Source organism: Sycon ciliatum, chromosome 8 (genome assembly GCF_964019385.1).
Source record: "Sycon ciliatum chromosome 8, ocSycCili1.1, whole genome shotgun sequence".
NCBI classification, from domain to species: domain Eukaryota; kingdom Metazoa; phylum Porifera; class Calcarea; order Leucosolenida; family Sycettidae; genus Sycon; species Sycon ciliatum.
In genome coordinates this window covers 7670331-7692753 of record NC_088650.1, presented here as the reverse complement: position 1 = coordinate 7692753, position 22423 = coordinate 7670331, and the positions used below count along the sequence as shown (strand labels likewise).

General features: G+C 48.3%; 3 protein-coding genes across 3 annotated transcripts; 1 reads left to right on the top strand and 2 right to left on the bottom strand.

Moving 5' to 3' along the window:
* The first annotated feature begins 378 nt into the window (after positions 1-378).
* LOC135823141 (uncharacterized) lies at positions 379-11403 on the top strand. Its single transcript, XM_065335981.1, has 14 exons — positions 379-984; positions 2475-2528; positions 2989-3095; positions 4791-4958; positions 5619-5730; positions 6571-6654; positions 6813-6850; positions 7163-7204; positions 7506-7644; positions 8146-8193; positions 9490-9562; positions 9866-9914; positions 10269-10359; positions 10788-11403. Exons 1-14 carry the CDS (start codon positions 946-948, stop codon positions 10953-10955), a joined length of 1212 nt encoding a protein of 403 aa, XP_065192053.1. The 5' UTR covers positions 379-945; the 3' UTR covers positions 10956-11403.
* An 827-nt stretch (positions 11404-12230) lies between these two features.
* Positions 12231-15245, bottom strand: LOC135823140 (tripeptidyl-peptidase 1-like). Its single transcript, XM_065335980.1, has 2 exons — positions 14220-15245; positions 12231-13583 (listed from the first exon to the last, which is right to left on the bottom strand). Exons 1-2 carry the CDS (start codon positions 15138-15140, stop codon positions 12798-12800), a joined length of 1707 nt encoding a protein of 568 aa, XP_065192052.1. The 5' UTR covers positions 15141-15245; the 3' UTR covers positions 12231-12797.
* A 2069-nt stretch (positions 15246-17314) lies between these two features.
* LOC135823138 (tripeptidyl-peptidase 1-like) lies at positions 17315-20585 on the bottom strand. Its single transcript, XM_065335978.1, has 2 exons — positions 19420-20585; positions 17315-18475 (listed from the first exon to the last, which is right to left on the bottom strand). Exons 1-2 carry the CDS (start codon positions 20338-20340, stop codon positions 17714-17716), a joined length of 1683 nt encoding a protein of 560 aa, XP_065192050.1. The 5' UTR covers positions 20341-20585; the 3' UTR covers positions 17315-17713.
* Between the last annotated feature and the right edge of the window lie 1838 nt (positions 20586-22423).

Genomic DNA, 22423 nt, shown 5'->3' with positions numbered 1-22423 from the left:
ACCTAGCTACCGGTGAGTCATTTCGGGCACGTGAACGGATGACGATTTGGTTAAAAATAAGCGAAACGCCGGATCGCGGAGTCCGTTTGATCAAGTGTTTCACGTGCATGTTTGCTTGGACATGTAGTAGATCTACTTGTCGATCTACGAGCATCTAGTTCTAGCATGATTACTACAGATCACTACTACTGTACTAGTCTAGGACATGTGTTTTGGCACTTTTTGATGGACCGGTGCAGTGCCAAACAGTGTAACTTCCAAACTGTGGGTGTGTGGGATATGGGCGCTATGCTAGCGCTAGATCAGAAGTACATGAAACAGCGACTGTCAGTGTCACAGTGTCAGCATTTTACTCTACCAGATACTATCATACCATGGCTCGGAGCGTGAGTTAGGCAAGAGTCGCATCTAAAATAATCAACTACAAAACTAACTGTCTACTTCTGACAAGTCCACCTTTTGGCCAGCGCCTAAGTCCTTGCTTAGCTCGCGCTGCTACCAGTGAGGCAGTGGTAAGGTCATTGGAGATCTGACGCTACCTGTAGAGCCTATCGGCAGCGATTCCGTAATTGTTTGTCCCGTTGATTGTGTCAGTTTGGCGATGATGTAGAAGAAGACGCTGACCGGTCCGGACGAGGTGGAATTGTTGTAGTGGAAGTGCCCGTACCAGTATATTAGAAGAAGCTTTCGTCCGTCCAGACCAGACCAGAGAATCTCAGATAAAGATCACAGGGATGCAGTCAAGCGCTTGAATATCTCTGCAATTAGCGTGAGCATTATTCTGTTCTGTGAGTTTGTGGTAGCACACACCCAGGTCTTGTCGGAGTGCAGAGGCTCGAGGGTTAGGTGATTGCGTGGTCCTACGTTGTGGATCATAATAGAGTAGAGAGTTGATTGAGCACGCTACTGTACAGACGCGGGCCAGCGACGACAGCAGCAGCAGCTATGACGAACGGTTGGGTGACGATAGAAGATGGAGAAGAGGTAGAGTCCATGATTAATTTTATTGTGCTTTCCGAAATTCCAGTACTCTTTCGTCAGCCACGTGAACACTAGATGTTGTGTTGGGAAAAGGATTATACTGACCTACTTGTACCGGCACATGTGCTGCCAGTGTACCATGTTTTGTCCATGGTATACCTCTTCACTTGTCCAACTCCAGTAACAGTCTCGTTTCTCCGAGTCACTTTGCGTTCCGAAAGAATGTAATTAATACTATGATGGAATGTCAAGATGTTCGCAGTGAAGAGATCATTTTTTGGAGTTGGAGAAGTGAAGAATTCTACATGACTGTGTAGGAGGCTGCGTTGGAGTTTACGGGCATGTACATGTACTAGCACGGCTTCATAATCAACAGATTTAGGAAAGCCCATGCATCATTCATTCCACCACAAGTACATACTATGTTTTTCGATTTTGACAGCATGTTACAAGGCGAGGACGCGTAGTGCTCCTGACTACAACCATAACCCGGTTGGCAGAGTCCCGGTCTTGCGACATGCTGTCAAAATCGAAAAACATGTTAAACTACCAAGCAAGGCTTCTGTATATACCAAGTACATACTAGTAGACGGGGGGGGGGGGGGGGGGGGGGGCTGTTGGAGTGCGCATCCAAGATGTGCTAGAGCTGTTAGCCAGTTAGCTGTTAGAACGTCAGCACCGTCGGTCAGTGTCGTGCAATGTTATCGCATGAGCTGATTGTTTAGTAAAACTGTTGGTGCTAGTGGCCACTATAGCGTAACTTGTCGTTCCCTGGTCCTTTTTCTTTCTTATAAATCCTCGCAGATTATTTGTATAAAGCTTTGCCCCAGGCGAACACCCATGCCATGGATGTAGCCGGTGAAGGGAGAGCTGGACCGAGCCAGGTTCTCGTTTACAGTAAAACCTGTGACTAACGACCACCCCTTGGAACTAGAGAATGCCGGTGGTCTTTAGTGGCAGGTGGTCTTTAGTTAGACGGGTTTGCACCGCACAACCATATGTGAATGTGAGACCGGCCGTGCCTGGCAAAGTGGTCTGTAGTACCAGGCTGGTCGCTAGTCACGGTGGTCTTTAGTTACAGGTTTTACTGTAGTACCAGGCTGGTCGCTAGTCACGGTGGTCTTTAGTTGCAGGTTTTACTGTACAGGCACTGCACACACTGTGATGGTCCTGTGGTGTGTGCGGTGATCCCGGTTTCTTGATTGCATGTTTCAAATCTTTATTCTCACGATAGCCAGTGGCCAATAAAAGATCGTGTTTGATTGCTCTATTGTTTTGCTTGAGGTGCCTTGCAGCTGCGCAGCCAAACAGGGCTTCTTGCGATTAAGAAATTCTGTCTGATTGGCAAAGCTTCTTGCGATACCATGTAGAATGATTATTAATGTCACTACTACTCCGAACCTCCTGGCATGCTTTAGAGCAGAGCCGCCAATTGTTGCAGTGTGTGTGTTAAACCTATGGTTGTTTGTCGGTGCTTTGACTTTCTTGTGCAGGCGATTATCTACAATTTGAAGGGAGAGTCCCGCACTGTGACAGGCCCACGGCGGGTACGTAGGGGAATCACCCAGCCACTTGTGTTACAAGACCAGCCGAGTACATGCATAACTGACGTCGAGACGGAATGATGCAGATGCTGTTTTCGCCTATAACTTACCGACACCCCTGTGTACTATGATGCACCGTGGCTTGCTTTACAACGTGTGTGTTTGTGTGTGTGTGGGGGGGGGGGGGGGGAGGAGGGGAGGTTACAGGTTTTCAGCCAAGGTCAGTAAAAGTGACTCATCATAGTGTTTCTATATAATAAGATTGCGGAAGTATGTTGTGTGGGAGATTCTTTCCCACAACGTGTACTAGTACTTTGAAGTATGTAAGCACCTTGAAGTTATTTCATTGGAGCCACCTTGAACGTGCATGTCACAATTATCATGTCACCTTGCTCCACTTGTAGCTGTTTTTGTGGAGGGAGAAGGATGTCACAATTATCATTTCATCTTGCTCTGCTTGTAGCTGTTCTTGTGGAGGGAGAAGGTTCAGAAGCTGAGATACCACTCAGCAAACCAGACACAGTATCTGCGTGTTGTGCATCGCAATGGCAGTTTGGAGCACAAGCAGGGGTAAGAGAGCGTGTCGACTAAGCAAGTCTCTCTCTCACTCTCTCTCTCTCTCTCTCTCTCTCTCTCTCACTCTCTCTCTCTCTCTCTCACTCTCTCTCTCTCTCTCTCTCACTCTCTCTCTCTCTCACTCTCTCACTCTCTCTCTCTCTCTCTCTCTCTCTCTCTCTCTCTCTCTCTCTCTTTCTATGTCCACATGCTGGTTGATGTGATTTTTTTTACATGTGACTTACGCAAGAGAATAGTATTACTAACATTGATTGATCAGGGTCAGCCATGCGTTCGGCCGGCATATCTCTTGCCATGTGTTCTCTCATCAGGGATGTGGCTGTTGGTAGTGGTGGACAGGAGACTGCACTCTTGAGCATTATCCTTTCATGTTGTCACATGTTGCACGTTGATACTATTAGTGTATTGTAGTTACGAATTGTGTACAGAACTGTCACATGCTGCAAGGGCAGCATTGTCAAGACATGCTAGGTCGCTTGCAATATTGGTGCGTTGCGTATTACTGCTATGTATTTCGCGAGTGTAATATTTATTTGTTAGTCTGTTAGAATTACATCACGAGTGCATGTCTGTTACGTCTACGTCGAGACACATTTTACGATACAGTAATTGCTATGCGTGTTCGTACCACGCCATGTTCACGAGCGGAATATCTTGTGAATTGTTCTAATGTATTATATAAGTAGAATTGTTGACACACTAATTGGTTGCAATGTACATGTACTTACTAGTACTTGATCCGTTGCATTATCGCCATCCGCGGCAACTCCGCTACGATCTACTTGGCGAAACTTACTCTCGCTGACAGGGTGTGCTGTCACCCTGTCGCTGGGTGCAAGCACCCCTTGACAGACACTGTTTTCACCTCCGTAACCAACAATTCTTTATTCTTTCACTCCAGCACATTGTTCTGCATTTCAAATTATTGCTTTTCTTTTCGTTGCATGCACTCGTACTCGTCCGCGCTGCACGCGGACTTTGGCAGTCGCCATATTTAGTATCTCTATGGCTACGATGATCATGCATTTTCTGTACGCTGCATTTTCTCTCTATGCCACGTCGTTGTGTGCATGCATGCAGCGCAAGCCAAATGCACGCACGCTGCACGTTTTGCCCAGGACAGCGATTTGGCGATCGTTGTTCGGTGTGTTCTTTGGTGTTCTTGTTGGAAACGAGTGGTAATGTCGATTAAAGGAGTTTCTGGGTTTTTGTGGTCTGCCTGACGATGGTTAGTTGCGGGACCAAGTCGCACCGCAACAAGTGGCATGGTTCAAAAACGCAGTCACCCCTGTGTAATGGTATACATCTGGATGATGGTGTACACAGAGGCAGCAGCAGCTGCTGAAATAGTGCTCCAAACGCAGAGCACAGAGCGTTTCACACTTGGAAGACTAGAGATCACTCGGAACATATTGCGACTCTGAGTTTCATGCTATTGTCCAACAACCATGGCGGTGTATATGTATACATAGAGCAGGAGGGGGGGGGGGAGGAGACTCGGAGAGAGAGAGCGAGAGAGCCTCGGAGAGAGAGAGAGCGCGAGAGAGAGAGAGAGAGAGAGAGAGAGAGAGAGAGAGCGAGAGAGAGAGAGAGAGAGAGAGAGAGAGAGAGAGAGAGAGAGAGAGAGAGAGGATAGAGTTAAGCACATGTTCCATTTGTGTTGCATATGGCACACTGCCCCCTGCACAGGCCAATAGGGATATTTGAGAACCCGCTCATCTACACATCTGTGAGAGTTCACGACTCTATCCCACTGGATGCCAATGAAGTGTTGGTCGTCTACCTTCAGGGAGAGGACAAGATTGAGCGGCGACTGGTCTACGGTCCCCAGCAGTTTTTCCTGGCAGCCAACGAATGGTAAGCGGCTGCAGACTGACGTACTGTGAATATTTCAACGCGACTTTGCACTCGGTTACTGTCCCTTGCTGGTTTACATCTACCAGTGTTCAGCTGGGAAGAACTGAAGTGGTTTTTCGTGTGTGTAGCCAAGGACTTAGTGTGGCGGCGTACGCTGGAAGTTACAGTGTCGCTGTAATCATTGGTATGCTATTAGGGTGTTCTGGGCTCAAGCCTGTGACAACCAGTACAGTACCGCACATAGTCAATGTACGCAGAGTACCACAATCCAACCGATTGTATAAAATACACGTGCATGTTTCAAGCGGAGTTGCCAATCTCGTCAACATGGGGGGGGGGGGGAGGTGGAGGTGCTTAGCCATCCCTACTCTGCTGCTCTCTGCTTGGTACACATACTTCATGCAAAACACATGCACACACACATTCATTCTCTCTCTGTCTCTGTCTCTCTCTCTCTCTCTCTCTCTCTCTCTCTCTCTCTCTCTCTCTCTCTCTCTCTCTCTCTCTCTCTCTCTCTCTCTCTCTCTCTCTGTCTCTTTCTCTCTATCTCTCTCTATCTCTCTCTCGCTCTCTCTCTCTCTCTCTCTCTCTCTCTCTCTCTCTCTCTCTCTCTCTCTCTCTCTCTCTCTCTCTCTCTCTCTCTCTCTCTCTCTCTCGCAGGATACACAATTTCAGCTGGCATGGCACAGACCCAGCAAACAAGACTCGCAAGATTCCAAACGCGCTGTGCTTCTCCAAGTTGCGTGTTATCCCCGATCAGTTCTACTATAATGTGAGCAAAACTGACTTTGCACTAGCTTGTTTTGAAGGGACGGAACGTGGTCGTACCATGTTTTACTGGGTATGCAAGGTTTACAAACCTTGCAAGAACACTGGTGCACATACAAAACATGCATGGGTTTCTTGATGTGTGCATCATTTTGGCCTAATTTCAAATAAGCAGTTTACTACTGAAGTATGGAAATCAAATTTGCAAGCTTGGCCTGTAAAAACACTCGTCTTCTGAGATTTCTCTGTGCTGCCCGACTGAGTTGACAGAGGACTGAACTGTTCTGTTTGCGGACTGACTAGGTGTGTCCTTGCATATTTCATATCATACCTATCTCTGGCCTAGTGAAAACTGGCTGTAACGTTATTCCTAGCAGTTAGAGCACCGTGACGGTTGCTGGTTTACAGCTCTCTAACCAGAAACCCAGTTCAATTCGATTCTCCCCGTCAATCTAGGATCCACTGATGAGGTGTAGTCTGGTGGAAAAGTGGCTAGCCGTGTGGTAATTGTGTGCTTGTCGTGCCTGAACATAAGGGTTTGTGATTCATTTTCTCCAGTGCTCCTAGTGTGCTGACCCCATTACTTACCATAGCCTAGGAGCTGTGTCATCATTCATCATCCACAGCAAGAATGCAGCAGTGCCTGTATCTATGGCGACGGAAATAAGGAATGCATAAGATAACTTGTGAGGCGCCGCCTGCTTATGCTCCACTGTGTGATTTGTTGCCAAGTGATTTCCATCGACTCCTGAAGTTGTGACCTGACTGCAAGGGCGATAGGCCTGCACCGTATGTATTGTCCAGTTCATTGACTCGTGTGTGCTATTCCCGTGCACTGCATCAGGTTGATGAGGTACGGACGAACGATGATGCTGTCATCAAGGTGAAGCTGATGATATTCTTCGAGCTGCGCGATGTCGAACTGATGGTGAGTGAACCAACGACTTGCTTCTTTATGTGCTTGCTCTTTGAGTGTGCACCCGAATCCCAAAGAGAACACACTCCCCCCCCCCCCACCCTCCATGCCTTTGCTATTCCGACTTTCTTTTTTCCGTTCTCTTGTGTTCCAACTTGCCAAATGTGTAGCTCGCCCAGACGGCCGATCCCATTGGCGACTTCATCAAGTAAGCTTTACACTGAAGACATCAATGGTACTTGATTTTAATTGCACATGTGCACGTCCAACCGTGCTCACGAACAGCAAAGAACTGTCCTGTCTGCAGATTTTGGGCTAGATGAAACAGATCCTGGAGGTAGCTGAGCTGGTCATTGCTCTGACTAGCCAACTGATCACTCGGGCTTCTAGCTGATGCAGCATGTCCACCCTTGCTCGATGGCGCATTCCTGCAACTCTGTGATAGAGGAGAAATACCCCTACATCGTGCTATTTGAGCTGCTCATAAGTATCTCTTTTCTCCATTTTGTGTGCTGTGCAGTGCGCTGTGTGCTGATGTGGTTGCCTTCAGTTCACAACTGAGGTAAGATTCACGGTGATCACATTAATTTTGTATTGCTCAAAGACGGTGACCACCGTTCCGACAGGGTCTTTTTGTCATGTCCCGCTTTTCTATCCCTCTTTACACACAAGAGATGAGAGCAGGAGAGAAGAGGGTATTTGGTGGGTGGGCGGGTATCCCTCTTTACATACAAGAGATGAGAGCAAGATTAGAATCGTACATGTGAAGTGCGAGACTCTGGCAGTAACCTGAACAGAGAGTGCAAACACGTGATGCCCTTATCCCTCTGTTTCGTATTCCACATGTGTGTTCCGGTCGGCAGCTATGAGGAGTTCCTGGAGCAGACCAGCGGGCTCAATGACATGGACTCGTACCCGGTCCTCATGGAGCGCTCAAAGCGCATGGGATACGCTGTCACCAAGGTGATCTTCCGCGGCTACCACGCAAGTGACCAACTTCAGGTGAGCAAACCGCTAGTCTTGCTGGCTGGCTTACAATACTGTCTGTCGCCGAAGAACCGGGGGGGGGGGGGGGGGGGGGTGCAGCCTCCTAGGTTAGATCGTTCTCATTTTCATGTACTACAGTCTATTCATAGTTGAGTCACCGTGTATACATTGGTATGCTGTGCTTGATGAAATTCTAGCCTGGCCGGTCTTCAGCGCCCGTCAGTACTGTAGGGCACTGTACTATTGGCCTTCTGTTTGAACTGACTAGACAGGCTATCAGGGTACAAATGAATGGATTTGTTTGGTATACTAGTAGTTGTTCAACTACTACCGGCTACCCGACTGCTGCACTCCGTGACATGCCAAGCTGCGGAAAGTGAAACCTGTATGTAACTAGTGTGTGTGTGTGTGTCTGTGTGTGTGTGTGTGTGTGTGTGTGTGTGTGTGTGTGTATCACTGTGTGCGGGTGTGTGTACGTGCATGTGTGTTCTTTGTCTCCATATGGTGTTCTTGCAGGGTATGCATGACCGAGCTGTCAGTCGCCGAACTCAACTACAGCTTCAGGTTAGCGTGCATTCACCGCATTGTACTCGATTCAGTGGACTGTATACAGTGGAGCTGGCTGTGTACAGCGGAGTGGACTGTGCACAGTAAAGTGGACTGTGTACGGTGGAGTTGACTGTGTACAGCGGAGTTGACAGTTTACAATGCAGTGGACTGTGTACAGAGGAGTGGACTGTGTACAGCGGAGTGGACTGTGTACAGTGGAGTGAACTGTGTACCATGGAGTGGACTGTGTACAGCGGAGTGGACAGCGTACAGTTCAGTGGACTGTGTACTGTTGAGTGGGCTGTGTATAGTGGTGTGAACTGTGTATAGTAGAGTGGACTGTGCACAGTGGAGTGGACTGTGTACAGCGAAGTGGACTGTGTACAGCGGAGTGGACTGTGTACAGCGTAGTGGACTATGTTTATCGAAGTGGACCGTGTACAGTAGAGTGGGCAGTGTACAGTGAAGTGGACTGTGTACAGCGGAGTGGACAGCGTACGGTTGAGTGGACTGTGTATAGTGGTGTGAACTGTGTATAGTGGAGTGGACTGTGTACATTGGAGTGGACTGTGTACAGCGGAGTGGACTGTGTACAGCGGAGTGGACTGTGTACAGCGGAGTGGACTGTGTACAGCGGAGTGGACTGTGTACAGCGGAGTGGACTGTGTATAGCGCAGTGGACTATGTATATCGGAGTGGACTATGTACAGTGGAGTGGAGGACTGTGTACAGCGGAGTGAACTGTGTACAGCTGGTGTGGATTGTGTGCAGTCGATGGAATGGACGGTGTAAATATTATACAGTTGTAGAGTAGAAATGGACTATGTGGAGTGAAATGAACAGTGCACATTGATTGTATTGAAAGCAGAAATTATTTTGTGTGTGTGTGTGGGGGGGGGGGGGGGTGTACATTCTGAACTGATTACATGTACAAATGCTGCATTCACGTCATTGACACGGGGCTCACCCTGCATTAACCAAGTAGCAGCAAATAACTGCTGTGGATTCGGTGGCTACAGGATGAAATGCTTAGGTATTCTGGGGGAGAAGGGGGGGGGGGGCTACATGATAAAATGCTTAGGTATTCTGGGGGGGGGGGGGGGGGGCTATACCCGTCGTCCTTGGCTTTGATATAATCTCCTTCCATCATGGTCCAAGCCAGAGAAGTGTGCAGTCTTTTTCTCTTTGCATTCTGTAAGGCTGAAATCCTTGTGGTCTGTTTGCTCCTGCATGCACTGCACTCCGTCGTTCTCAATGAATTCCTCGGTGTCTACTTTCTCCTGCATGCACTGCACTCTGTTCTCCATGTAGATGGAATCCGAAGAGCAGAAGCAGTCGCTCACTGATCTGCAGATGCAGAGAGAGCTCGAGCGAGCGGAAACAGGTTGGTGCTGGAATGGATAATCCGCCGAGCCCGGCGGCACTCGGCAGCTATTGGTGGCATCTTAGGAAGAAGGTGTGAAATTCCTTTTGCCCATGTGATTTGTTTAGAAGTCACTATTAAAGGGCAACGATTATTAATATTATCTTCCCCCATCATACCCTGGTTGCCAATCACTGTGTTGCTTTTGCCCGTAAAAAGAGGCTATACTCTCTTCACTAAGGGCAACTGCAACTGCATTCTATTTCTAATGATAGTACGTTGTACTGTAATGTGCTTGGTGTCTTGCTGTTTGCCTGTCTGCAGAGCAAAAGCTAGCGCTGGACAAGAAAATGCACGAGCAGAAGCTGAAAATGTGAGTTTGAGACGTCTAGAGTGCAATGCATAAATATAACAACTCAGACATGGGCGCTTTGTTTATACTTCGAAGTAGATTTTGTCTCCCACAGTGTATGCGCCCGCTGTGCTTATAGATAGTTCTTGGTGCATCAGCCTCAATGGTCCTTGAGTCAAAACTGAGCACGCAATGAATCATGCTGTGCCAGCTTGGCATGCCTCCCCTCCCTACCCCCAAGCCGTTCTTTTCCAGAGCGTTGTTTTCATCCCCTTTTCTGTCTCTTCCACTTTGGCTCTTTGCACTGTGGCGGCATTGACTGTGTGCCTTGATGGCTCTGTGTCTCTTTGCATTGTGCCTTGACTGTGTGCTCAGTGAAAAGACAGGGCACGAGGTCAAGATTGAAAAACTGCAAACAGAAGAGAAGATACGGCAGTTTAGGGCAGAGAAGGACGCGCAGACAGAGGTGAGAAAGCATAGCCTGCACCGACCAAAATAACACATTTACCACAAAGTTTTAATACCGTAATAAAATTATCCGGAGTATAAGCCCCACTTTGCTTTTGCTCGTACAACTTGCTATACAGCAGAGTCGCGGGCCGAAGAACGTCCAGCCTGAAATGCTAAGAAGTTCGCCACAGCCTAAAGTTAGGAACGGCGGTGTTGGTTTTCCGGCAGCTTTTGGGATACATATGATGCAGTATGAATTGTTTCTAACGTGTTGTAAAAACGCAGCCAGGTTGCTGAAAAAAAATAAGACCGCCCCAGGCACAACGTTCTTGGACACGCGACTCTACTGTATGTGTGACCTTGCCGTGTGTGTGATGCCTTGCTATGTGTGTGATCTTGCCGTACGATCCTGTTTTAAAATGTGTTTGTGTTGTCCGCACCCAGAGTTCTCGTCAAACTAACGCCCAGATCCTGTCGCATCTCGGCGGCCTGCAGGAGTCTGGGGTCGATATCACCGAGTACATGCTCAGCCGCTTACCCAAGCCGGACAAGACCATCCGCGTCGTTACAGCAGGCCCCGGCACGCCCAACGTGCATGTCCATCCATCCTGAGCCAAAGCCAAAGCCATGCTTCGAACAACCATTAAAATCGACGTCTTTGACCAATCCATTGAAATCGTGCGCGTGCAAACGACTGACTATATGCTATCTGTTGTGCGAGTGTTGGGTGAATGTAACCTTACGTAATCGACTGAGTTGATCCACGTTGTTGCATAAAACCTTCCAAGTTTTCACCCACATGAGGGCATGATCAGGGGTGCACATTGTCTGCAATTTATTATTCTTTTAGCTTCTTATACCCCCCCCCCCTCCCCCCTGCCTGTTTGCGCCGGTTGCAGCAGCTGTATAGAGTGTTGCATTGTACTTCTTTCTGGTCCCCCCCATCCCCCATCCCGCCAGTACAACCACTGCTGGCACCCTTCTTGAGATAGCATAGTATAGGCGCTGCACTTCCATTGCCACAATGAAGGAGCCTGCAATCCAGCACCATTCTAATGATCACTAGTGGTGGCTTGCACTCACATGTCTGGGGTGTTGTATGGTATGCTGTATGCGAGTGAGCGAGAGAGAGAGAGTAGGGAGGGGAGGGGACGAAAGGCAAAAGAGCATGCTATAGGATGGCGAGTCACCGCGGACCCTATTCCTCGGCAGGTCGGTATTGATTCACTCATGGCAGCTCCCAAGCGCAGCTGGGTAAGGCACTGCTGCGAGGAGAACACACACAGGAGTGTCTGTGAGGTAATCTTGGGGTGGAATTCGTACATACCGTAGAGTCTTGCATTAAATTATAGTATAAAAAAACCTCCAGTCATTTGTGTGTTCTGAAAAGCAGTTAATATTTCTGGTAATCACTCATATAAAAAACCAGGTGCTATAAAAAACCTGTATAAAAAACCTGGTGCTATAAAAAACCACTTTTTAGGGAAACGACTGAGGTTTCTTATGCTATAATTTAAATAGCAAGCTTCGCCCTCGTGTTCACGGGGAAAAAACCCTCGGCAAATAACCTCGGCTTCGCCTTGGTTTTTTGCCTCGGGTTTTTATTTCCCGTAAACACTCGGGACTCAGCTTATATTCTTTACTTAAAGCCTGCCTATCTCATAGAAGCCTGTTTTGAATAGAAGCCTGATTTTCCAGATCCCCTGTTGGCACGTAAGCCTGGTTTTAGTGTTGGCACACATAGAAATACCTGGTAACAGTGGTTTGAATAGAAGCCTGATGTGAATGTAAGCCTAACCCTGACATCGGCTTCTACAGGAATAAGCCCGGCTTTAACACGCGGCATTTATACTACGGCTACGCCTAACTAACTTCGACCAGCCACTCTTGTCGGACGCTTTCTCGAAATTCAGCCAAGCCATGGTTAATAGTAGTAGTACAGTGTGCGGTGCATGTGATTGTGTCTTTTAAGACATGTTAAAACATCCTGGGTACGGGTAATGCATTGGTCAGCATGATTGGTGCAATCTCCTGGGTGCCGTGGTCACCGGCACATGCACAGCCAGTAAGTCTGTTTGTTCATGAGCCAAAATTTCACTTTGTCGTGTAGTCTGACTCATGACTACGGACCAACATCAGGTCGCAATCACAGTTGTAGTGGCGCAGATGAATACTCACGGCTTGTAAATGGTTGGCAGACAGGTGATTGGTCGCCCATTTCGGAACTGGGTTACAGTCTGTTTTCTTTGGGATAGTGTGGGTTTCGCCCGGTGAAAACCAGCCCGACGTAAAATACCTCACCTATCAAGAAGCAGCTAAAAATCGCCCAGTAGAATTGCAGGGTTCTAGCCAGGTCAAAATACTGGGGGGGGGGGGGGGGGGCAGAGGAAACAGCTGAGCTACCACGCGAGGACAAGAAAACGTCGACATTGCGTTGGACATTGACAAGGTGGTCTAACGGACACTTTTGACCCTGAGTGCTTCTTCCAGTAGAGTGGGGTATTGCGGTGTACCAAGACCTGTCACTGGATCCCAGCCGGCCGTTGAGCAAAAGCCAGTGTTGTAGTCGCCGCATCCCTGGCTGCACCCATGCGCCATGTCAGTCAATCCGGCAAAGCCATGCGCGTAGAGGAACGGGTTGAGGAAGCCCAGAGCTGTCTTGCCATGCCCGTTGATCAGCTGGTCGTTGACCAGTGAGATGATACCCGAGAACGTCGGAGCGGCACACGAAGTTCCATATGCAAAAGAAGGTGTCAAGTCAATAATTATCTCGTATCCCGTCGCCAAAGCAGAGACATCTGGGAATCCACGGCCGTTCTTGTCATAACAGGACTGGTTTGGAAGGTTCTGTGACGTGGACAAGAACTTCTTGACATCAGTCGCCTGATAGGCCGCCCGTTGGAACACGTTGGAGAAGCCCCCGCCGGAGAACGAAACGCCCATTTCCGTTGACGCAGAGGAGTCCAGCGCACTGCTGAGAGTAGTTCCACCAACAGCTGTCACGTACGGACTAGTCGCCGGGAAGCTGGGACGGAAGTGCTGCTCGAAACACCCAGCACCGCTATCGCCGCTTGCGAACAGGAGCGATGTGCCACGGGCGCCGATTTTCTGAAATTCCACATTGATACGTTGCATGTAGGGGATGGAGAGTGAATCTTCATGATCCCCATAGCTGACGCTGATCACATTGGGGATGGTGGAGGAGTTTGCAACAGCTTTGATCCACACTAGGAATGGCTCCTAGAAACCACACGAGCAGACAAAGACAACACATGAGTGTAGTTTATAGATTAGATGTATTGATTAGATACATGGATGTGCATTGTAGGGTTATAGCCAAAAGAAAAGTGAAGGGGAGGGGGGGGGGGGGGAGGATCATCGGACCCAAATTGTTATGATTTCACCGCCATTATCTGTTGCCATTTCGGTCTCTACTTTCAAAGACAGCAGTAACCCACCGACCAACTTTAGCTCCATGTATTTATTCAGCGGCCACTGGAACCCGCCATGAGTATGGGTTTCAGAGGTACTGGGTGATGATTACAGGATGCAATGACTCATACAATGCTGTTTTATAGTTACAAAAAGGTGGCGCTCTCATTCTGCAGGGTGGCGCTCTCATTCTGCAGGGTGGCGCGTTCATTCTGAAAGGGGGCGGTCAAAAAACGAAGGAGGGTGCAGCACCCCGCTATGGGGCTTTGGCGAGAACCCTGCATTGTATAATGATAAACAAGTGCAGGTACTAGTATGAAACTCCTACGCCACCAAAGACAGCTTAGGGCTTTTGCTGGAGCAGAGCGTCAAGGATATGCAACTGTGTGCCTAAAAAGAAATCTACAATAGCTAGACTGTAAAAGAAAAGTTGTCTCCACTCACCTGGTCTTCATGTTTGCCTCCGGTGTACCAGAAATACGTCGGGATATTGGCACCAAGCGCCATGATATACTCGATATCCAGCGATGCCTCGAGTCCTGCTTCGCCAGAGTTGTTTCCAATCACCTTGGCTACCTTGCTCATGTGTGTGAAGCCAGTTCCATACTTCTCCATGAATTTGGTCAGATCTGTAGCATGATAATATTCGTCTGAGAACTGGGCCACAGACTGGATGTTTTTATTCTCCTCGCCGGCTCCTACCGAACTTCCCACCTTGTAAAGTTCTCGTAGTGAAGAGGGCTCAGCCTGCAAATTTACGCCATGAGCCTTGGCAATCGCATACTGTGTCGAGTTGGCGAGCCGCTGCTGCCTGTGAGGCAAGCGATGCACACCACCGACAAAGTCTAAATGATCTGCTACCTCGGCAGGAACTGTATAGTGATTGTTAGCTCTCAATGCTAGTGCACCATCCATCTCGTGTTGATAGAATGACACTTGAAGCAGTTGCGATGCTTGGCTAACTGTGACATCACACTCCAGAAACTCGTGTGCCTTGGTGTATTTGCACGACTGGGAGACGGAGACATCAGTCCCGTTTAACCATTCCTCAACAGCATGTAGAGATGCCCTGGACGGTCGTACCAAAGCATCGACCTGATCAGCACTCAGGAACTGTCCGTACTGTGGACTGCCGGGAGTTGAAACTGCCAGCAACTTTTCCTCCAGCGCGATCAGGTTGCTCTGACGCAGAGCAAAGACTAGTTTGTGATCGTCGTCGGGTTTTGCTAGACCCAGCTGCTTCCAATCTGGGTGGTGCTTTGCCAGCAGCTGATCAGCTTCCAGGCGCACTCGTGCACCCAGCACCGAATTACAGCAGATTAGGGCCACAGAGGCCGTCAGAAGAAGCTCAATGGCTTGCATCATGCAGGTGTGCTGGTTTCTCCCCAACGGCTACGTTCTGCTTCGAGTTTTTTTCGACACTGGTTTACTAGTATTCTGTAGCTACCTGCTTATTGCCTGCTACAAAATGTAGTGGGTGCTGCTGCCGGCATGCCACTGCAGAGCCAGAGGATTTCGAAAGTAGATTTTGAAATGTGCCAGCGTGTCACTAACACGTGTCACAGTCAGAGTAGCTGTAGACATAGAAATTAATTATTTTCTAAAACATTTAAAATTTTGAAGCCGTGTACACGTGCGCACGCACGTGCACGTAGAGAATTTTTTACTGAAGACACAATGACATGCGCGCTGATATGATATGCATGCAGTGCATGCAATGCATAAAGCGAATACACTGCATCAAGAGTAGATTATTTCGGTAGAGAAATCAGGCAACTAATAGTAATACTATGCCTATGCCTATGGCTATACTATAGACTAGTTAGATTACACCTAAAAGGCACCAGAGTTTGCACTGTATGTGAAGGGAATCATGCGGCTGGTCACCAGAGCAGAGTTTGCACTGTATCAGTGTATGTGAAGGTAATGCTGGTCACCTAATTCTACATTGCAGCTGAAACCTGGCAGGTCCCTGACACCGAAATTTTAATACACGTAAAATACATGTTATACCGTAGTAGGTAGCGCCTCCATGAAGGAATCATAATTATTATGAATATGATTCAAGTGTGTGTGCTGGTGAGGCAAGCCAACACATGTGGCCATGACAACGCCGACTGCCGGTTTCGGCGCTACCACGAGCTTGTCGCGTACCGTGAGAGTTCAAGTTATAACGGAGGAGAGACTGCGGAGACGAAATGGAGAGCCTGAGGCCGGGATTATCATTCAAGAGAGAGAGGGGACTTTTGTGAAAGGTGAGGAGAATCGGGGATGTGGGAGTGCAGATGATGTAGGGACACTGAGAAGTTTCAACATGCCGGCAATGGCCCGGCTCGGCATGGGGCACGTCGGGCCTGGGGGAGCCGCTGACTGGCTAGCTTTGTAATTGTAGCAAGCAGGGAGTAGTGCTCCCCGGTTATCAGATGGGTAGACCGTTGAACGTTAGGGATGAACTTGCGGCAAAGCCTATAGCTAACAAATACTTTCTTGCCTCAGACAGAATACAATAATTATAGTACATGCACTAGCTTGATATTGTCGACAGATGCACGCGGCATGACCCTTATCAAGTTGATTTTTCATATGAGTATGCATCCTTCTTATTCTCCCTATCCGGTCAGGATACGCATTAATAGAGAGGTTCTGCTATACGTGAAACGTAGAGAAATCACATAGAGAGCAGGTGTCTGGGTTAGAGTCTACGGCTTCGCGTGTTTTGGCTCCAGATTTCTACGCGGAGATGAGGTTCTCTACGTTGTGGCACACGCAGAGAAAATGCGTACGAATTTGCTGGATATCGATCAACTGCATGCAGAAAACTGCCAAATATGGAAGGGGAAATTCCCAGTACGTGAAACGTACAGCAACGTACAGCAAAACAGGATTTATTTACGTTACGGGAACGCGAAGAGAGTTCGTGTGATTCTTTGCGTCGCATTCCCAAAACGTAGAGCAGAACATCCCTAATATTTTAATCCGAGAGCAGGGTTGGCCGGAACGACCGGATTTTTTTGTTTTGTTGCGAAAAACGTACTCTGTACGTGATGCTTGTACAAATGGTGCCATATTAAAAAGGGATGATGCGAAATCGTTGCTGTCTCTCATGGAAACCCTCGGAAATCACTCAACTTCCAGATTCGATCAAGGGCAGCGTTTGATTGGACCGTGGTGGATCCAAAGTATCCACTCAATCAATCTGACTAAATTTATGCGATCATGGAAATGTGCACCTTGGACTTGAGCCAGCATGGCCGACATCATGTGTCCCATAGCCATAGGTGCAGCGGGTAGGGCCCGGTTCATTTGGAACCAACAGGGCTGTGCTGTATACCAGTCATGTGATAGAGGTGCAACAGCTCTATTCCAGGTCAGTCTGGTCACCATGGTTCAGTCCCGTTTTGTGTACTACCAGTAATCACCTTCATCTGTTCTTGACATCGAGAAATCATGCACCTCACTTCTTTCACATGGAGATACCCGCGATAGGCATCCATTTGCCTTTGCAGACATCTACTAAATACACCAAATTGAACTGAATGGAAGCTGAGACTCACTGTGACTTCTACAGATGAAATGATCTCCATTACATCAGGACACCACGACAAACATTGATTTCTTTAAATTTTCAAAGATGTTTTCACGCACAACCTAGTACATCGCCCAAGTCGCACCAACCTCTTCTTCACATTCTTAACCTACTACATGTCACAGTAATTCTGAGAGAAACTATACTGAACAGAAAAGGGACTTCCCCAAGAGAAGGCCTGCGGCCTGCTGTACTACAACTACAGGTATGACGTGGACAAGGACTAATCTTCTGCCAGTGAAAATATAGCATTGTCACGTAATGTGATTATCCTAGAAAACGCCTGCGCTTTGGGAGCAACTTGATTTTCATAAAATTCTTGGAGGTGGGTGCTGTAGGGCATGGACAAGGTCTAATGGACATTTTTGGCTTTAAGTGCTTCTTCCAGTAGAGAGGGGTATAGCGGCGTTCCAAGACCTGTTACCGGATCCCAGCCTTTGACAGAGCAGAAGCCATCGCCACTGCATCCCTCGTTGCAGCCGTGCTCTATGTCAGTCAATCCGGCAAAGCCGTGCGCGTAGAGGAACGGGTTGAGGAAGCCCAGAGCTGTCTTGCTATGCCCGTTGATTAGTTTGTCGTTGACCAGTGAGATGATACCCGAGAACGTCGGAGCGGCACACGAAGTTCCCGAAGCAGGAACTGGAAACAAGTCCATGATGACCTCAAAGTTCACCGCCAAAGCAGACACATCTGGATAGCCGCGGCCGGTCTTGTTGAAGAAACGCTCGCTTGGAATATGCGTCGATATGGAAAAGAACTCTTTGATGTCCGCAGCTTGGTAACTCACCTGCTGAAAGACATTCGAGAAGCCACCGCTGGAGAAGGAGACACCCATTTCCGCTTCCCCGGACAGCTGTGTCCCGCCGACGGACGTGACGTACGGACTTGTCGCTGGAAAGTTTGGCCGGAACACCTGCTTGTGACAGCCGGCGCCGTCATCACCGCTGGCGAAGAGGATGGACGTGCCACGGACTCCGAGCTTCTGGAATTCCACATTGATACGCTGCATGTAGGGGACGGAGAGCGTATCCTCATCATCCCCATAGCTGACGCTGATCACATTGGGGATGGTGGAGGAGTTTGCAACAGCTTCAATCCACACTAGGAATGGCTCCTGGAAACCACACGAGGAGAGAGAGAGAGAGAGAGAGAGAGAGAGAGAGAGAGAGAGAGAGAGAGAGAGAGAGAGAGAGAGAGAGAGAGAGAGAGAGAGAGAGAGAGAGGGAGGGAGGGAGGGATGGAGGGAGAGAGGGAGGGAGGGAGGGAGGGAGAGGGAGAGGGAGAGGGAGAGGGAGAGGGAGAGGGAGAGGGAGAGGGAGAGGGAGACAGACAGAGAGGGGGGGGGGGGAGGAGGAGAGATAGATAGAGAGAGAGAGAGAGAGAGAGAGAGAGAGAGAGAGAGAGAGAGAGAGAGAGAGAGAGAGAGAAAGAAAGAGAGAGAGAGAGAGCAAGGTTTTAAAAGAAGATGAGCACACACAGAATATGACCATGAGGCCTTCTGGAATAGAGCTCAATGTGCACAGGGAAGAATCATAAAGCACAGGGAATTTCTTGAAGTATTACATTTCTACCAAGGCAACTTAGAAGTTGCGACTTTGGCAGGAAGTGTGTGTTCCACGAAGGAGCAACCAACTTCATTACACTTCTACTTTGCTTCATGCATCAAACGCATCAACTACACTACTACTGTATGCTATGAGCATGGTAAGGCTCAAAGTTGAGCTTCATGGCAAAACAACCACCATCATGCCGCAGCAGCAGCAAGATTATTATCATTGAAATAGCCGTTTACTTCCATGCATCACTTATGAGAAGAAGAGAGTTGTTGTTGTTGTTTGGCTTTATTTAGAGTGGAGTTCCAAAACAGGCCTAAACCTAATGACAATGGTCCCACTGGGAGAGAGCCCAGTGACTTACCTTGGGCCACGGTTGCTCAGAATATTGGCATACATCTACCACAATTTAAGCATAAGATGTATGGCGTTACATACCTGTAGATCATTGAGCTCAAAGAGAACCCAAACTTTATTTGATTTGATTTTTAGACTTTAGACTCACCTGTCCTTCATGTTTGCCTCCCGTGGACCAGAAATACGTCGGAATGTTGGCACCAAGCGCCATGATATACTCGATATCCAGCGATGCCTCGACTCCTGCATGGCCAGTGTTGGGTCCAATCTCCTTGGCAACCTTGCTCATATGTGTGAAGCCAGTTCCAAACTTCTCCATGAATTTAGCCAGATCTGTAGCATGATAATGTTGGTCTAAGAACTGGGCCACGCACTGGATGTTTTTATTCTCCTCACCAGCGCCAACCGAACTTCCCACCTTGTAAAGTTCTCGTAGTGAAGAGGGCTCAGCCTGCAAATTTACACCATGAGCCTTGGCAATCGCATACTGTGTTGAGTTGGCGAGCCGCTGCTGCCTGTGAGGTAAGCGATGCACACCACCGACAAAGTCTAAATGATCTGCTACCTCAGCAGGAACTGTATAGTGATTGTTAGCTCTCAATGCTATTGCACCATCCATCTCGTATTGATAGAATGACACTTGAAGCAGTTGCGATGCTTGGCTAACTGTGACATCACACTCCAGAAACTCGCGCGCCTTGGTGTATTTGCACGACTGGGAGACGGAAACATCTGTCCTGGTTAGCCAGCCCTCAACAGCATGTAGAGATTTCCTGGAAGGTCGTACCAAAGCATCGACCTGATCAGCACTCAGGAACTGTCCGTACTGTGGACTACCGGGAGTTGAAACTGCCAGCAACTTTTCCTCCAGCTCGATCAGGTTGCTCTGACGCAGAGCAAAGACTAGTTTGTGATCGTCGTCGGGTTTTGCTAGACCCAGCTCCCTCCAATCTGGGTGGTGCTTTGCCAGCAGCTGATCCGCTTCCAGGCGCACTCGTGCACCCAGCACCGAATGGTCACAGCAGACCAAGGCCACGAAGACCGCAAGAAGAAGTCGATAAGTTGCCATTGTGCAGGTCTTGGATGGATATGATCCTTCCCGGCGCTCTTCTTCTTTTTCTTCTCTATAAAATTAATAATTTGAGACAAGCCACGGTAATTCCGTGCAGTCACGATCGGCTATGCGATATCGTTGCGTCTGCTGTGTAAAAGGCTATGGCCGGTAGATCGATACGCCTTCGCCAGCCCGCACTGCACTGGGCAAATCTTCGGTTTAGCCACTACCTTTGTGGGTGATTCAGACTCAGAGTGGGCTTCGCGACGAAGTAATCATGGTAATACATGTACCATGAATACTGTATCTGTAGTATTTCATGCACCATGCAAGCTAGCTCGCGAGATCGCATCACTCACTCATGCTCTCCCCTCGTGATCTCGGAACATCTGCTGATCCTGACCTGACCTGTTCGATCAGCCGAGCCAGATGCACGCTGTTCTAAGTACAATGCGGTTACAGTCTGTGTGAGTTCAGCAAAACTGTTTTCTAAATGTAGCTACCACACGCCCACAGCACCAGGCCGGAGTCCGCAGAGTCAGTGCTATGACACCGCCACATAACCATGATAACACGACTCCGGAGCCCCTTGATCATTTGAGTCCTTGCGTCCTTGGCTTGGTAGCTGCCATCCCTACGTGTAGAGGTATTTAGCCGTGGAACTTTTCTTCCGTCTCAGAACCTGCATGGATACTGTTTCCAGGTATATCTACACTCATGGTACATGCATTGCGTTCTTTCGACGATGACACATAATGACGTCATGTCATTGACAGCAGCTTTTTGGTTGATGGTGTGACTGTCACAAGGTTTGGGTAATCCTGAAATAAAGATTATCATTAGGCCAAAACAAAAAATAGGCTTGTTTCCGGTCGGCAACCCCTCAAAAAGGTGACTCGGTCGGCCGGAATGAAACTTTTTTTGGATACTTTTTTTTGGTTCCTCAATCGTTGTGGCATTGATAGACAAGAGCACCTACACATGTACATTGTACATAATTGTACATATATCATGGCAAGGATCAATGTCAAAGTTGACTGACTCACTGTTCTTGTACAGCATGTGGTTGATTCCTGTTTTCGTACATCCTGAGAAATCAAGCAAATAGTTCGAGTCCTTCCAGCTCCGTTATTCTAGCTCGTATCGACCCCTGAGGTTTCGAACCGACAGCTGCTACCTTGTAGGTGTTTCGATTGTGGACTTCGGTTGAGATTTGACTGAGTAGTGACTCGTTAGTGCACTTGCACACATGGCATTGCCACCGTTTGCATACATTTGGGACCAAAAAAAGTTTCAGAATTTGGGAAAAAGTGGCCCGGTCGGGCGACCGGAAACAAGGTCATTATTTGTTTTGGCCTTATACTCAGCTCATGGGAGCCGCTCCAAGCAAGAGGGAGTCTAACGGATCTCTGCTCATCAAGCTGAGAAAATCCTGTCCTTAGAACATCTTTACTAACAAGTACAGCCATGTAGATATCTACAAGGAGGACATTTTACTTCCTCTACTAGTACTTTATCCAGCGAAGAGGGCTCAACACAAGTATTAGAATAAGGTGGAGCACTGCTACGCACACACCAATGCAGAAAGGAGGTTTGCGGCTTGGATGCCTAGGGTGTGGTTCACTATGACATTGGTTTCCTAGTCGCCGAGACGGCACCTTCCTTCTTTGTGTGGTCCTTGCATGCCGCAAATGTCCGAGTCCCTCGTGCCTGTGTTTTTAGTTTTTACCTTTCCATCACCACCATTACCTAACCTTTGCGCTTTCGCAGCTTAGTTACCGGTATTATCGCTCAACATGCATGTACATGCAAGAGTACGGGGGCTTATACTCTTGCCAAGTCTTGGTAATAATAGGTAACATGTAAGAGAAACTTAGTCACGATACAAACTTGCACCATAATGTCTTTGTGCTAGCTTGTGAATTCCGTGTAGGGTGAATTCTGTCTCCGTGCTGGCTTATATTAGCCATTTTTGCATCTTCTCCCTATTTCCCTGACCGGATGCCCTCCTGGGGGAAAATTCGGATGAAACTCGAGTCACTGCGTGGTGTAGTAGCCAAGGACTGTTTGTTTGTTGCGGATTGGAGGGTTACAGGAA